General features: G+C 39.9%; 1 protein-coding gene and 1 long non-coding RNA gene across 4 annotated transcripts in view; one reads left to right on the top strand and one right to left on the bottom strand.

The window, feature by feature from the left end:
• The window catches only part of PDLIM3 (PDZ and LIM domain 3), a 35617-nt gene extending 26054 nt beyond the window's left edge, over positions 1-9563 (bottom strand). Inside the window, exon 1 of one of the 3 annotated variants that reach the window (XM_006276044.4) lies at positions 9279-9563. In XM_006276044.4, coding sequence (XP_006276106.2) covers positions 9279-9371 — 93 coding nt within the window. In that variant the 5' untranslated portion in view covers positions 9372-9563. The remainder of the gene's footprint in view (positions 1-9278) is intronic. The other 2 variants (XM_006276046.4, XM_006276045.4) reach the window with 2 other exon arrangements.
• LOC132248558 (uncharacterized) overlaps positions 1-16432 on the top strand; it is a 132245-nt gene that overhangs the window by 34556 nt on the left and 81257 nt on the right. The gene's annotated exons all lie outside the window — the stretch shown is intronic.

Below are 16432 nucleotides of genomic sequence, written 5' to 3'. Positions count from 1 at the left end.
TAATTTGGATATTTATTTCTTTTCTCTTCTAGGCTAAATAACTGCTGTCTTGTAATTTATCACTATATTTAAATTCCACAATTCTTGTAACAAAGTACTCTTTATTTTCCTTTTCTAGATCTGTTCAGTCTCTGTAATTTCTTCAATATAGCAATCAGATTTGAAGTTGGCTCTTTCAGGATGAAATCCTGTTAACTTTTGGTAATTGCATTGTAATGTGCTATAAAATAGGGCTTGGGTTTTTGTTTTTGAATACATTCATGAATTTGCATAGGGCTTCAAAGAACTATCACCTTTCTCAAAAAGGGCATTTTTAATGCTTTTATGTTTATAGCTGATTTGCCATAATTTTCCCTGAGCCCTGAATTTCTTACAGCTTCTTGGTGGTGTTGATAATGTATCACTTTAGTTTAACATATGGCAGCTTGTAGAATCGGAGCCTGTGTAGTCCATTCCAAATGCCACTGAGGAATTTAACTAAAGTCTCTGGACATCTGCAGTCACCCATGAAAAGCAGCTTATAGGGCCAAGCTTGTAAACTGGTCTGTCATCCAGGCTAGGGACAGAAGTTATACATACAGTGGTATAAGTGATTGGAAACTAGTTCAGATTCATAACACAACAGAAATTCAGTGCATATAAATGGCTTTCAAAATGGCCCAAACTAGTTTAAGATAAACCTAGATGGATGTAATATCAGACCTAACTGATTTAGGTTAAATTGGTTTGTCTCAGATCCCCTCCAGATTCAAGCTAACTCACAGTTCCCCCAGCATCCCAGGATGCTTTACATCTCCCCCACAAACACCCCCCTCCCCCCCAATAGGGTGGGTAGGCGGGCCAGCCTGGGCCCAAGTTGTCTGCTCCAGCTAAGCAGGGAGATGTGCTCTAGCACCCCGCAGCTTCTGACCCCACTGCAGGCATGTGGCTGCATCTCTAGAAGCAGCAGTGAATGCCTGTTTACTTGCTTGTCAATTCAGTCTTTGCAAGCTGTGCAGATTTAATTGATTCAGCCTTGGGCTTTTTGACTGTCTCTACTTAGCTGGTAACTCAGGGGCGAGCAATTATTTTGGGCAGAGGGCCGCTTACTGACTTTTGGCAAGCTGTCAAGGGCTGCATGACAGGCAGCCCAGGGCAGATAAATATTAATTTTCTAAATTTTTTAGGGGCCTTGTGGGCCAGATAGAATGGCTTGGTGGGCCTCATGTGGCCCCTGGGCCGCGTTTTGCCCACCCCTGTAGTAATTTTTACAAACTGTAGGTCTCTTTCTCCTCTAAGGCTAGAGACGGAAGTTACACTTAAACCGGTTTAAGTGATCAGAAACTGGTTTAAACCTGAAGTTCAGTGCACATAAACCAGTTTCAAAATAGCTGAAACTGGTTTAAGATGAACCTGGTTGAATGTAGTATCAGACTTAACTGATTTGGGTCAAACTGGTTTATGAAACTTCTGTGCCAGACCCCTTCCTGGTTCAAGTTAAATTGGAGTCCCCCAGAATCCCACCATTTTGCAGCCCTGGGCAGGACTGTGATGTTTGCTCAAGCAGGGCTGGCCCTGCCCCTGCCCTTCTGCTACCCAGTTGAAGCAGTGAGGGCTGGCTGATGCAGGGGAGGGAGGGGGCACACAAGCCTGGCTGGGGATGTAGCCCAGTCTACAGGGGGAGGACTGTACCCCTTCCTCCCAGGCAAACCCCAGCTGGGGTCTGGGGCCAGGGAGGGGCATTAAACACCCCTTCTCTGCTCAATCTTACTGCTGGCTGCAACTATAGACTAGAAATCCCAGAGGCAACTTGAAACAGGAAGAGTAAGTGATGAGTAACCCTGAAGAGTCCTGTTGCTATACTTCTGGACTGCAAATCCCAGAGACCTTGCAGTGGGGGAGGAGCAGGAGGAGGAAATTTATATAGAGCCAGGGAGCCGTGCTGTAGTTCTTCCTGGCACACACCTCTGCAGGCATGTGGCTGCATTTCCTGTATCAAAGGTAAATGTCTGTTCATTTCTGTTTCAGTGTAATCTGTGCAGTTTAGTCTAATCTGCAAAGACTGAATTGATTCCGTCTCAGGCTTTTTGGCTGTCTGTACTTAGCCCAAAGCACTAACTACAAAGCCTGACCCTATGATTCATATTTGAACCAAACTTGGTTAGGTACTAGTGAATCTCTTGCTGGAAAGCAGACTCCTGGATGGAAAACATGTTGGACAACACTGGTTCAGCAGCACTTAGAAACATTTTTAGTTTTTTATCTATTTTCCTTTTCATCTTTTCTGCTTTGCTTTGCTTTTCTCTTTTTCCCCACATGAAAGTTACATTTTTTCATTGCTTCATGTGAAATGTTTTTAATATTTAAGACTAGGTATAAAATGGAAGAATTATAAAAGGGAGACTAATTCTAACTGCTACCTTTTCTTAAAAGACTCTACATGCACTTTGTAGATGTCAGCTTTTCTACATATATCTAACCTGCTGTCATATTTCTATATACAGGCACTCTGATTCATACCACAAGAAAAATGTTGTGGTGACACTTCAAACCCCTGAACATAAGCCATTTTATAATGCCATTCTAATGCATATGCATTACATCCTAACAAACGGTCAAGTTCAAAACCATTGAAAGAACTTTTTTTTTTAAGCTATTGCCCATCACTGGAGATGGAGCAAAGGTGACCTGTTTTGCTTGCTGAAAGGCCTTTTTCAGTTGCCAGGAAGAGAGCGAAACCAGGTTTTGATGGGAAGTCATTGAATGGGAGCCATGTCTGTCTGTACACGATATTCTTTCTTGCATTTCTACTAGAATCAATAGTTCCAAATATTAGAGGGAAAGCTATATTATGTTTGTTGCAAGCACCCCAGATCAACAACATGGATCTAAACTTTACTCTCTCCTGCTTTCAGATGACAAACAACAACAAACCAGTAGAACAAAACCCCACCAAGTGCACAGATTTTTCTCCATTCTGACAAAGAGATTCCATAGATGCAAATTCTCTCCCCATCATGCATATCAACATGCAACATAACATTTTCTTTCATTGTGACACCGGTTAGGTAATTTCTCAAATATGTATTTAAATTTGAGGTAGTATTTACATATTTTGTTTGTTCAGTGCCTTGCAAAAAACACCCCAACTTTCTTGTGGTTGGGTTGTGTACCCAAAACCCATAGTGTAAATGTCTAATTATTAAAAATATTCTAATCTCTCACTAGCATTTTAAAGTGTTTATATAAAAGCACTCATTACTATTTTTACACTTAAATGGTACATAATAAAAATGTACCTTCACCTCCTGCCAAGTGACATTATTTACACTTGCATTATATATAACTTAAGTAAAAGGTGTGTGTATATTAGACTGGTGGGAAAGAAGCCTGATTATGCTAGTGTGATTAGTTGTTCTGAAGTTTTAAGAAAGGGCTAGTACAAAGATATTTCAAGTATAATGATACTAATTAAACATAACAAGGGAGAGCTTTGTACTCTTACTAGGTTAGGGTTTTAAGTTCAGTGGACAGTTTTAAATCAGCTTCAGTATCTATATCTATTTTTCTTTCCTTGATATAGGGGAAAATGCTACCCCTCTGAATAGCTCTGGATCAGCTCATTAGCTGCTGTCTCAGGGCTGCATTGAGGCATAGGCAAATTAGGCACATGCCTAGGGCCCTAAGTGAAGAAGGGGCCTATGTGTGCTTATTTTACATATTTAAATCTGAGTGGGGAAAGAAGTAATACACAATTTCATCTTCAGCTGTGGCCCCATGAGTTTGTTTGCTTAAGGCCCACTAAAGGGTTATTCTGGCCCTGGTCTCAGTTATTGAATATCAGGGAGCAATGAGGAGCTTCATGTCCATCTTCTCTCCCTTGGGAGCGTGGGAAGTAGTGATTGGTGCTGCATTGTGTGTATGTTGGTGGAGACAGATTTCCCCCTTCCTAGCTCCTCGGATATTGTCTGATCCTGTCTCTCAACTCTGTTTATACAGCTGTTAGACCTGACTTGTTTTATTATCTTTATGGAGCATAGCTCCTGAGAGAAATATGGAAAGGTACCCTTTGGGTTCTGCAGGCACAGAGATTGAGCAGAAAGGCCAAACATTCAGAAATGAAGTCCCCTGTTGAATACATAGAGAAGAGAAAACACTCAAGAGCATTGAGGGGGAAAAAGTAAAGATAAAGGACAGCTGCCTTGGGAAGAAAGGTTAAAGCCAAAAAAAAATCAAAAGGGAAAAACACTACTGGTATTTTTGGTAGTGTCTAGTAGGTCTACTTATTGATTAGGGCCTCACTGTACAAAGTTTTGAATTAATACAAAACAAAAAATCCCATCTCTGGAAAGATTGAAATAAAATATGAGATGCTCAAGGGAGCACAATGTAACAATGGGAGGACAGGACATTCTGAAAGACAGTGAGACACGCCAATCATGTGACTCTTTCTCTCTCTATGTAATCCTCCTCCACACAATTCTTCTCTTTTAGGCTTCTTGTTCTCACCTTCAGGGCCCTTCAAAGCTCAACCTTCCCTATAGCTGCTCCTGTCTTTTATCACAATAGCAGTCTGGGCTACTCATCTATCTGCTGCTTCTGTAGCTCCCTTGACATTTCTTTTTCCTTGTCACCCCTCCTTGTCTTCTATAATTACTTCAGATATAAAATTGCTTGCAAAGGTTCTAGTTTTAAATATATTTTCCTAGGAAAGGACAGATTAAGCAAATTTTGTACTTGGTTAGATTTCAAAATTCTACTACAGATTTTCTGTCTTTATACTTTATTAGAAGGTTCTTCTTTTTATTTCTTGGGGTTTTTTTTTGTTTTTTTTTGTTTTTATAAGGGTCCATAGGTCACTGGACTATTAAGAATATATTTCTAACCTGTAGAAATGCACCTAAAATTTATCTTTGGGAATGTAAAGAAGATGGGGAATTGACAAGCCCTGTGTCTCCTTCATTGTCTTTCCCTTCCTTTGTACATGTGTGTTCATGAAGTGACTTAATACAATGAAGAACTGCACCTGTGTTACTGCACTTATGTTTTCCTCCTACTGTTTATTTGACAGTTACCCTTCACAGGACCTGCTGTGTGATAGTGTGTGGATTTAATGCCTTGGACTTTTTGTATCAAAATTGAGAAATGGTTCATCTAGTCTGACTTTTTTTAGTAGTGGCCTTTGGGTGATTCCTTGAAGGTGAAATCCTCCAATATGTCTAACTCTTCTTCATTGTATAGAGAGGGAATTCTTTTTTTTAACAGAACTGGAAGTTAGCTTTAAACTGCTTAGATTCTGAAGTGTGATCATAGGTAGCCCTTACACTTGTTATCCTAACTTTACGCAACTGTAGGTTTTAGCCTTATGTATGAACCTAATCTGTTTGACTGTTACTATGCAATTGATATTAATAATACAGTAACAGTATAGATTTAACACCTTGGATCATTTCTCAGTTTTGATATACCAAGTCCATTTAGTCTGATATCTGTTCTCAGTAGTTAATTACAAAGCATGAATAAAATATTTATTTGTGTGCATGGAAATGTATTGGTTTAGTTGTCCATGTGGGTTGTTAAAAAAAAAAAAATTTCACCAGCAGTGACATTTTTTCTGTCTTTTAAAAGATAAGCAGTAATACTACAATGTAAATTTCCTAGAGCAGTAGTTCTGGTAGTATCATTAAATACATCTAAAATAAGGGTTTCCTTTTGGATCATAACAAGCTAAGCGACAAACAACACACCAAAATGTAACCAAACCTGGCAGAATTAATTTATATTAACAAATAACTTTTTGTTATTTCTAATAACCCAAATGCTTACTAATGAGAATATCTGGAGAGACTAATAAGAAAAATCTGTAATTCAGGAAATCTAAATCCCACTGTATTTCACTCCTCATGTTTTTCCACTTGGGTGAGAGTAAAACTTGTGACAGTGGACCACTTTTTTTTTTTATAACCTGCCATTTAAATTGCACAAGTTTCCATATTTGAGCATATAATGTCATTGGGTTACAAATCTCAATTTTTCATGTGTGAATGATAGATCTATAGGAGACTACCTACTGGGATTTTTGAAGTTGCTTTTAAGTAGAAAGATACTTGACTCTGTTAGAATTGGATGCCACATCTTAGTCATTTTTTTGAAAATCTTAGCCTTGCCCTGCTGTATACTGAACTGTATTGATCTTATGTGCTGTGAATCTTAGAATCAAATAAAAGATGGGCATATGTCAGATGCAAATTTTTTTAGAATAGGTAACATTTTTTTACCTAGATGTGGTGTGGCTTTCTTCAATTACTTTGGAGAAAAATTTTTTTTTCTTAATTTACTTAATCTACTGATTATTATTATTATTATTATTATTATTTTTTTTTTGTAAATTTCTCTGGAATGTAGAATTTATGGCCACATTAGAATCCATCTCTTCTGAAGGGGGGTGGGGGTGGGGAAGTCTCCTTACATGTTGCAAAGAGACTGGGCATAGATAAAATAAGATTAATGTATGTGTTAATGGAAACTCTAGAACCACATATTAAAACATTTAGGTCCTGAAAAATGTTAAATTTGATTGTTATCCTGTGCTGCTTTAGATGTAATATTAAAACCTTTCCTTAAATGTTTTAACATGATTTAAACTCTTGGAATATGTTATTGTTTTCTTTCCCCCAACATGCTCTGACAAGACCTTCTTGCATAGTTAAGACCTTACTAAAATGCAAATTAAAACAATCCTATATAATTCAATCAGTGGACTTTGAATCAATTTCATAGAGACTATATAATTGTGATGGTTGGCTTCATTACTCCTCATTAGTTTGCTGTTGGTTGCTTTTTATGGCTTTATTTCCTCCTGGCAAACCCATTTAGTTAGCTTCTATTCTTAGTCTATCTGGATTATTGTACAGTGTGGTTTTTACATTTGCTTGAAATGCTCAAGAAGGTTAACTTGCTGCATTTTGGTTTGGGAAATCACAGATGGATTTTTGAGATGACATCTGTTCTCTAGACAGGTGTATGATGATCCCCTGTAGCTTTGCTTATCTCTGGTGCAGCACTAATGAAGGTTCTCTCTTATTGAATAAGGATTATAGCCAGCTGCAGTTACATTTGCCTAAGGATTTAACTCAAATCGCTAATTGGAAAATTGTGATAAACTATCAATCTCTAACTACTAATTTAATGTTTAACAGCTATTATTAAGAAATAGCTTTGTTGTTGTTGTAAGGCAAGCTGAAATATGACTGAATTTATGATAATTTATATTATGGAAATTTTAAGTGATTAGGATAACTTATGCTCTAGGCCCTACTGCAAAGCACACTACCTTCAGAGAAGATCTTAGTGGTTGCCAGTTTAGTCAATCCTGTTAGTGTCTTTTACAGGATTTATCTAAGATAATTATAATAACATATATTTATTAATATAATTTATAAATATATTAATCTGATTAGAAGGAAACATTCATTAATATCAAATGGATATACTAATTAAAATTCCTGAGCTCTAGCTCAGTAAAAGTAAATTTATTTTTTTACTATAAATCTTGTATAAGATCACTAGTTTTACTACTTGAAATGCATGATTAATAGGTACTGACATCATGCTATAAACCAGCAGGTTCTTGTCTCATAGGCCATTCTGTAGGTATGAGTCAATAGCAAAATTATTTATTCCTTAGAGAGTTACTATAAATGTAACTTGTGCTTTGTTAGCACAACTTCAAATCTCAATTCACCTAATCTAAACAAAGGGAAAATATAAACCAGGCACTGCTAAAATATTTTTCTTTGGAGATAATGGAAACTCTTTTACCCTGTTAAGTCCATAAAAGGCAATGAATATCCCAAAGCAACCAGTCACTTTTTTTCTTTTTTTTTTCTCAATGTGTTCTTCTCTCTCCAAAACGCTTATGCTATGTAGAACAAAGTTTTGTTGTATAAGTTTGTTTTTGTCAAGCAAATTAGGAGCATTACATTTTAAGGGCAAAACTGAGGTCTTAGTTTTGCTAATATAAATTGGGGAAAAACTGTTAGCTTAAATGGAGTTATTCCAGCCTTATAATAGCATAAGTTAGGGTAAACTTTACTGCCTAGAATTTTTGTAAACTCCTGTTGGAGGCACTTTTACAGCAATGCATCATTGGTGACATTTACTTTTCAAAGCTTTAATGTAATACATAGATATTAGACATATTCCGAATTGAAGTGAAGTAGCTTTTAAAATAGGCTAATGATTTGGAAGTGAGTAATGAGAAACATTTTCAGTATGTGCAAGTACTTTTACAAGATAGAGAATATTTATTCTTGTTTTTGACATGCATCAGGAAAAGCCTTGTTCAACAGTATACCACTATAACTAAATTTACCTAATGGTCTGGAAATACTTTTTGCTACTTCTGTAGGACTGGAAAACAGTGACAGTTTTTGTGTGATGCTCTCATTAAGTAACAGCCTCCTAAGCAAATATCTTTTTTCCAGTTAACATGTTAGAATCCATAGAAAGAGGAGGGTTTGGCTTCTCAATGTTCTTAAAAACAATCCCCCTTCCCTGCCCTCCCCCCCCCCCAAAAAAAAACCAACAAAAAAACCCCAAAACAAAGAACCATGACAGTGTTATTAACTAGCCTTCAAATCCACTAGGTGCAATATTGTATTTCTTCCTTGTTCAAGCCAGAATAACTTCCTAATAAATCACTGTTGTAAACAAAGTGAAAATGTTTATACTTCAAAGTTTCTCACTCCCTTTGCAGCCAAGCAACTGGTGTTGAATTAGTTAACTAAGCTTCTTGCATTGAAAACTCTTCGTGTCTGAGCTGATATGAAGATAGCATACAAACTTCCAGCCAGGAGGAGCAGCTGCTAAGTTTTCTTCTCTCCCAAGAATCACATGGGCCAGTTACTGCAGTTGAGAGCTGCAGTGTGGCCAGAATCTTAAACTGGTCTCAAGCTCCCTCACATCTCGCACTGATGGGTGAAAATCCAAATGCATTAGGAAATTGCATTGCCTTCTTACCTTGCCTGCACCCCCCTGACACTGCAGCACTGGAGGTTCATTTTACAGGTGTCAGCAGGACTGAGTGTAGCCCCTTTTGCTCAAAATCCACATAAACATTTTATATAAAGTGTATTCATATTACTTTTAACTAACTTCCTAAACTTGCACAGGACTAAACACATCTTGTAGCAAGCTGTGCTTCATTTGCATCTTCCCAACCCAAGGAAAACTAAAGAGCAAAAACTGAAATTAATGTTAAAATAATAAACAAACAGCAAATGGAAAAAAGGACATACCCTGGTTATGATTAAAGGCTGGTTAAAATCTATCCCGCCTGACAGTCTGAATCCCCAAGGCGCAGGTCCTGGGAGAATAACGTTCTGTGGCATTGTGCAGCAGCTTTTCTGAGAGTTGCTGTTCTCTTGTCCTTAGCTCAGTGAGAGTTACTGGAGGTTGAGCTGTAGGACTAATGGTCCTGTCAGCAGTGTCTTTGCTGGACAGGGCTGCACACCCTTTAAGCCCTTAAGAAGGTTTTTCTCCCCCTCCCAGCTTCAGGAACTCCACTTTATCTCTGCTCCTGTGTGACGTCACCCATCCCTTGTCTACCCCACCCTCCGGGGGAGTATTAGCTTTGGACAAATAAAGTCTGGACACTGAAGAGTTTTCGACCAACATATCAGCTTTATTTGCTGCTTCACAGCTTAGTGCCCAGTCCAGCGTTTGGTAAGCTTCAGGTTACAGCTTCCTACTTGTCTCTTAAAGCAACCCGGCCTCAGAGTTGATGTTATGATTGCATCACTTCATTGTGTTTGCCTTAATTATACAATGCTCCTCCCCTCTTTTCCACGCCATCCTAAAAATATTTCTGGTTAAGCAATGTGGTGACATTTGAATCTCATGAATCTTTACTTTGTATTTTGGGCAAGTTTTAATATAATCACTTGCCTCTCTACAGAGTCTTCTCAGCCCTACCTTTGAATCTTTCAGCTTTTAAGTCTCAAAGGGTGTTCAATTATAAAATGTTTCTGCTGGCTTGGAACATTTCACTAGAGTCACAGCTGCTTCTTATCTTGGGAAATAAAAATAGGACTGTTGTAATAATCGACAGCCCTCAGTGGAAAGCTTGTACTCTGAAGTTATGTGGGTATCTCCAATTTGTGCTTGGTACTGCTGCTTACTCTGGCTGCCTCTTGATTCTCTTGTATCAGCTAAGGTTTTCATTCTAATTCTCTGCTGTATTGCTGCACATGTTTCTTTTGCACTTAATCTCAAAGAGTGAGTGAAGGTGTTCTGGTGGTGGTGAGATGGTTCTGTCATCCTAAAATAGATTTCCATTTATTTCAAATAGTTGTAATCTTGAGTGCTGCCATTGTTCCAAGTGTACATTGCATGTGGTTTTTTAGGGGTGTGCGAAGTGGGCCCTATTCGATTTGGATTTGGCCTGAATCGGGGACAGTGATTCAATTAGTTGATTTGGATCGCTGTCCCTGTTCGATTTGGCCAAATCTGTATCTGAAGATTGAATGATGATTCAGAGTATCAGTGATTTGGCCATAGACACAGCTTTAAATGTTTTTTCTATGTACCTCAAGGTACCAGTGAGGCTTGTGAATGGTGAGATACCGGGGCACATGGAGCATCCCACAGGAGTGTGTGTGTGTTTATGTGGTGGGGGGCCCTCCACGTGCTTGGCAGTGAACCTGGAAGTGGACCGAAAGTACTTCCAGGTCCTCTGGGAAGTGTGCCAGGCCCCCCACAACTCCTGACTTGGCGATCGGCTGCAGGGGGGAGCATGGGTGCCCCCCCCAGACTCAGGAGGCACCAGTTACTGGGCCAGAGGGGAGTGGGGGGGGGGTCCCCCAGCGTGCTCCCCAGCAGGCCCAGAAGTGGACCGGAAGTGCTTCTGGTCCACTTCCAGGTCTGCTGGGGAGCGCACTGGGGAGTCTCCCATGCTCCTGTAGGACACTTCATGTGCCCCAGCATAGCAGGTGGCTCATGAATGCTGCAACCTAGAGGTATGTAGAAAAAACGTTTAAAGCTGTCTCTGTGTCTGAATCGCCAAATCTTTCCAAAACTCTCTGAATCAGTTCAGAGAGTTCCAATTTGATTTGGCGAGATTAAAAGGTCTCCTGATTCAATTCAGAGATTCAGCCACCGAATTAGGCCAAATCTCCACCGAATTGAATTGGGAACTGAAGCTTTGCACAGCCCTAATGTTTTTTCCCTCATAGCTTTTTCTGATACTTCTACTAACAGTTTAGCCCTTGTATTGACTACACAAGATTAGTAGAGATTCTGTCTCAATCAGATACAGCTAATTGATTAGACAATTAGTCAATGGAAGATTTGCTTGAAACAGAGCACATTTGGATAGGGATTTAAGGATTTGGCCTAGTAATAACTACCTTTCTAAAGGCTGTGAAAAGTTCTATACACAGAAGGCACTGCCTTTGCTTTACTATGTCCTGCTTCTTTTCCCCCAGAGTGGTACCTGAACTTGGATGGGCCAGGAGAAGCTGTAGGTGAGCTGGAAGAGTGGGTAGGGGTACATATTATCATCTGACTTTGGAGAATGTTTTCTCTTAACTATCCTGCTGAACATCTAGGAGAGCCTGAAATGAGCAAAAGGGAGGTGATAAGTGATGACAGATCCCCAGGCCTTGAGCAACTTAGTTGGTGGCTCAACAGACTTTTCCACAAGGGGGTCTACTGTGGCCTCTCTTAATAAGATGATGAGTGTAAGGGAAGGAAGGGACATGCACACATAATACTCAAACACAAAGTTGACAGACATGATGCACTTGAATTTTGATTTGCAGCCCATCAGTTTGTGATCTCTAAGTGAAAGAATTCATAGCCAAGCCAATATGACCCATTTTGAAAGAGGCTTTGTTTTTGTAGAGATTATATATAAAATATCTTATTAAAATCTCACAATTTGAAAGCTACTAAATTTCCTTCATCTACTAAGTTTTATATTTATTAAAAACCTGTTCATTTTTAAAGATTTTTTCTCTCTTTCTAAGTAAACCCACACATTTTGCGCATAGCTTTGGTATGTTTTGATATTTATACTCTAATCCGTTTGTTGGGACTGGGGCTAGGCGTATTGGCCAGTAATCACCAGGGCCGTTGATTCCCTCTCTGTCCTTATTCATTAGTAGGACTCCTTTTGTTTTTAACATTCCTTTTTTCTCTGTTTGTTTGCAAAAACAGTCTTACTTCCTTAATCTCTTTGAACTTCATTATGCCTGTTTTTTCTCCTGGTCTGTTCATTTACCATCTTAAGTAATTTTACTATTTTTTATATTTGTTTGTGTGCACATGTTACACACAGATCCCATGATAATCATCTTGGGCAGAGACAGTCTGAGTTCGCATGCAGATATTTTTTATATTCAAAATTTCAACAGATTTGGGCTTTGTTGGATGAACAAGGGGTATGCAGCCTTTCATGCCTGTACAGGGATTTGGGCTATTTTTACCCTCAGAACCTAAAATAGTGATTTATGAAGTGAGTTGTTCTTTCCTTGAATTTCAGTACTTTCATCCATTTTTTCCATGCATATACATTAGGTTTCTTATTTTTCTCAAATGTTATTTATTTATTTTAAATCTATAGTGCATATGGTACTGCTGTGATCTCTGACCCTGCTCCTGAATATGGCTGATACAAGTTGGTCTTGAATCTCATTCCTTTATTTTCAACATTAACAGTCCCAACTGTAAGAAGTCAGTCCAGTATTGCTTTTGGCATGGTTGGGTTATATGTTTTGCATTACTTAACTGATATTGTAATCCCTTTGATATGTTTTTGGCTGTGTGCACGCATGCTGCCTATCGGATATGTATATTGTTAAGGTTCTATGCAACTAGAGTGCCCTGTAGTTTTTAACATCTCAGAGCTTGGTCTAGAAATCTGTTTTCATTTGTTCTGTCCTCCTTCATTCCATGGTAATCAGCAGGTGATCATGCCAACTGGTTTTTAATTCTTTATTTTTTATTAATTCTTTGTATCTTTCTCTAAAGGATCCAACTGTGATGGCCTTTACTATTCAGTGATGATATTGCTATTATTTATATCATGCCCATAAGCACAGTAAGCATGTTGGAGAACACATACAGAAAATGGGGTCCCTGCCTAGTTTACATTCTAATTTCCAATGAGTTTAACAGACAAGTAGGGGTACAACAACATTTCATGGATGTGCAAGAAGTTGAGCACATTACAGAAATGAGATGAAGCAGTTTCCCACTCATGGGGTATGCAATTCTTATGTTGTATTTGTTTTTAGTATGAAATCACTCTTCTCCTGAACACCATACGTATTTTGACATAGTACTGTCCTTCCATTTTTCTTCTGTTAATTTCTTCCATGTGGCTCTTGTTTTGTATAATGATTCTGTCTTTTGGTTTAACTTGCATGGGAGGAATACATTCTAGATTACACACATTACAGATCCTCTTCATCTCCAGCCTTTCTAGTTAAATCTTCTTCATCAAGTTCAGTCTTGAATGTCTTTATCCTTTTGTGGATCCTGCACACTTCCTGTAGAAGAACATGGGAATTGCCAAACCAGGTCAGATCAGTAGTCTTCCTATTTCTGATGGGTCCAGTGCTAAATATTTCAAGAAACCCTATAACAGACATTTATGTAACAAATTGCTTATCTGGGAATCTTTTTCCTAACTCAGAACAGTGAGTATATGTATACACTGTCTCCGCTCTGCCCTGCCCCTAGTGTTCTCAGGGAGAGATGCTCTCACATCTTGCCCACAGATTTCTGTGTTTATGTACCAACCCTGTGCAGCTGATCCATAAGTATTTCCCAGGGATACTGCTGAGCATGGAAGTCCCACGAAAAGGCACATGGGGCACTCCTGAGAAGTGCTTCCCTTCTGCACTTTGGATTTGCTGGGAGTGGATTGGTGGGGTATGATGGTTTCTTTTTTCTTATCTAAGATCTTCTTTTTAGAACCCTGCTGAGTGTTCCACAGTGGCAGGGGATCTGGATGGTTGACATCTAATCTGTTTAGGGAGATGTCACGTAGTAAGGGTGACCCAGGATAATTCAGGATATCTGTAATGAGTATCCTTCAGTGCTCATGCTGGCCTTTTCAGATCCTTTACATCACTATTTAGAGAGAGAGATCACAGCCTTCTAAACATTTATATTTAGGCTATTGCTTAGAGAAGGGGTATCAAACTCATGCAGCCCTCTGGGCTGGATCTAGTTTGCAGGGTTTCTTGCAGTTTGGATCTGGACATGCCACCAGCCATGGGGTGAGCAGCAGCATGGGGGTATTAATTCAGCTGCAGCTCATCTTGCTGCCATAATACATCCCAAACAGGGCTCTTTATCCTTGATTTCAGTGATGCAGTTTTCAGTTAATTCCCCAGCTCCTCTAACAGCCCCATGGTCCAGACTGAAATGGCTCCATAGTCTGGATCTGGCCTGTAGGCAGTATCTTCAATACCCCTGTCACAGACATTTACAAAACAAACTGCCTATCTAGGAAGTTGCTTCCTAAGCCAGAACACTGAGTGTTTGTGTATGCCTGGCTTTAGACCAAGATCTTCTGAGAAATGTGGGTGCCTAATGAGGAGTTGCTTGCTTCCCATGATGTTTGGCAGTAATTGTCCCGGACTATACTCTTCACATCTGGTTCTAGTTATGTTGAATTAAAGCAGATTTGATTGGAAAGTTTTATTAAAAAAAAGAAGAGAAATCATAAAATAAGAAGATATGAACCAACTGTATGATTACTCCTCACAAAACTAGTCTTAAGCTTAAGTGACAGAATACTAGAATAATATCTGCTACATACAACTGTCCCCTTATTACTCCCCAATATTAACTGCTCAGTTATTAGTTAAAAAAACCTGAGTGAAATAAAGGCAGCTGCCTATACAAAGGGGTAGTCTTCAGAATGTGGAGAGCCAAACCTTCTTGCAGGAAAAGGAAAGCAAAAGAAACTCATGAACTAGTTTTAGGATGGGAAGGAAGATATGCTCTAGAGCAGTAGTTCTCAACCTTTTTTTGTACCAGGGCCCACTTGTAAATATTGATGGTGAGCCTCAGCCCCACAGTATGTGGGATGGGGGTTGTGTGTGGGGCATAGGTGGGGTGCCAAGCAGCAACTTGCAGGCTGGAACTTTGCCAGCTTGCAAGGGAAAAGCCACCATTTCCCATGTTTTTCTCCTTTTAAAGGATAATCCATTTTTAGAGTTTGATCCATTTTTAAAGCTTATTTGTGACCCTTTCATGTATTCTTGTGACCCATGGGTTGAGAAATGCTGCTCTAGAGGTGCTGGCAACCTATGACCCACAGGTTGGGTCTGAAAGCCACAGGAACACTTGGATCCAGCCCATGGATGTGGGGCTTTGGCAGCATTTGGATTCAGGGAGTTCCTTCTGCAGATTCTCTCCCCTGACATGGGAAGAAGTGCTGTATTCAGGCACTTTCCCCATGTCACCAGGGCGCCCAGTGGCAGTAGGGTCATAGTGCCTGCCTATCTGTCTGCCTCCCATCTGGGGTGGTTATTTTGACCTGCAGCTGCTAAAAGTTGCCTACTCCTGCTCCAGACTGCTAGTAGGGCTATGCGAAGCTTTAGTCACTGATTTGATTCAGCCCGATTTGGCAGCCGAATATCCAAATCCAAATTGAATCAGAAGACCCTTTTAATCTCTCTGAATCGAATCGGAACCCTCTGCATTGATTTGGAGAGATTTGATAATTCAGACAGACACAGCTTTAAATGTTTTTTCTACGTGCCTCAAGGTACCAGGTAGTTTGTGAACGCTGAGATGCTGGGGCAGATGGAGCATCCCACAGGAGTGTGTGTGTGCAGGGGTCCCTAGCACACTTTGTGGCGGACCCAGAAGTGGACCAGAAGCACTTCTAATCTACTTCCAGGTCCGTTGCAAAGCGTGCAGGGCCCCGCCCCCCCAGCTCAGCGACTGGTGCCTCCTGGGGGGGCACCCGGGGTCCTCCCACAGCCAATTGCTGATCCATGGGGATGCGGGGGTGGGGGGTCCCCTGTGTGCTCAGTGGTGGACTTGAAAGTGGACTGGAAATATTTCCAGTCCACTTCAGAGTCCACCGCTGAGAACACGGTGGGCTCCCCTGTGCTCCTGTAGGATGCTCCATTCGCCCCAGCATCTCGGCATTCACGAGCCACACCTGGTACCTTGAGGTATGTAGAAAAACATTTTAAAGTTGTGTCTATGGCCGAATCGCTGATTCTCTGAATTGGCATTGAATCTTCAGCTTTGGATATGGCTGAATCAAATCAGGACGGTGATCTGAGTAGACGAATCAAATCGCTGTCCCCTGGGGCCGAAATTCAAATTGAAGAAGGCCCGCTTCACACGCCCCTAACTGTTAGTACTGGGTTGATGCATATTGTTAACATGCATATCCTGTGTGCTTATGTACACTAACTGT

The sequence above is a fragment of the Alligator mississippiensis genome, chromosome 2 (assembly GCF_030867095.1).
Source record: "Alligator mississippiensis isolate rAllMis1 chromosome 2, rAllMis1, whole genome shotgun sequence".
NCBI classification, from domain to species: domain Eukaryota; kingdom Metazoa; phylum Chordata; order Crocodylia; family Alligatoridae; genus Alligator; species Alligator mississippiensis.
The sequence above is the reverse complement of the archived record's forward strand: the minus strand, read 5'-3'. Positions and strand labels throughout refer to the sequence as shown.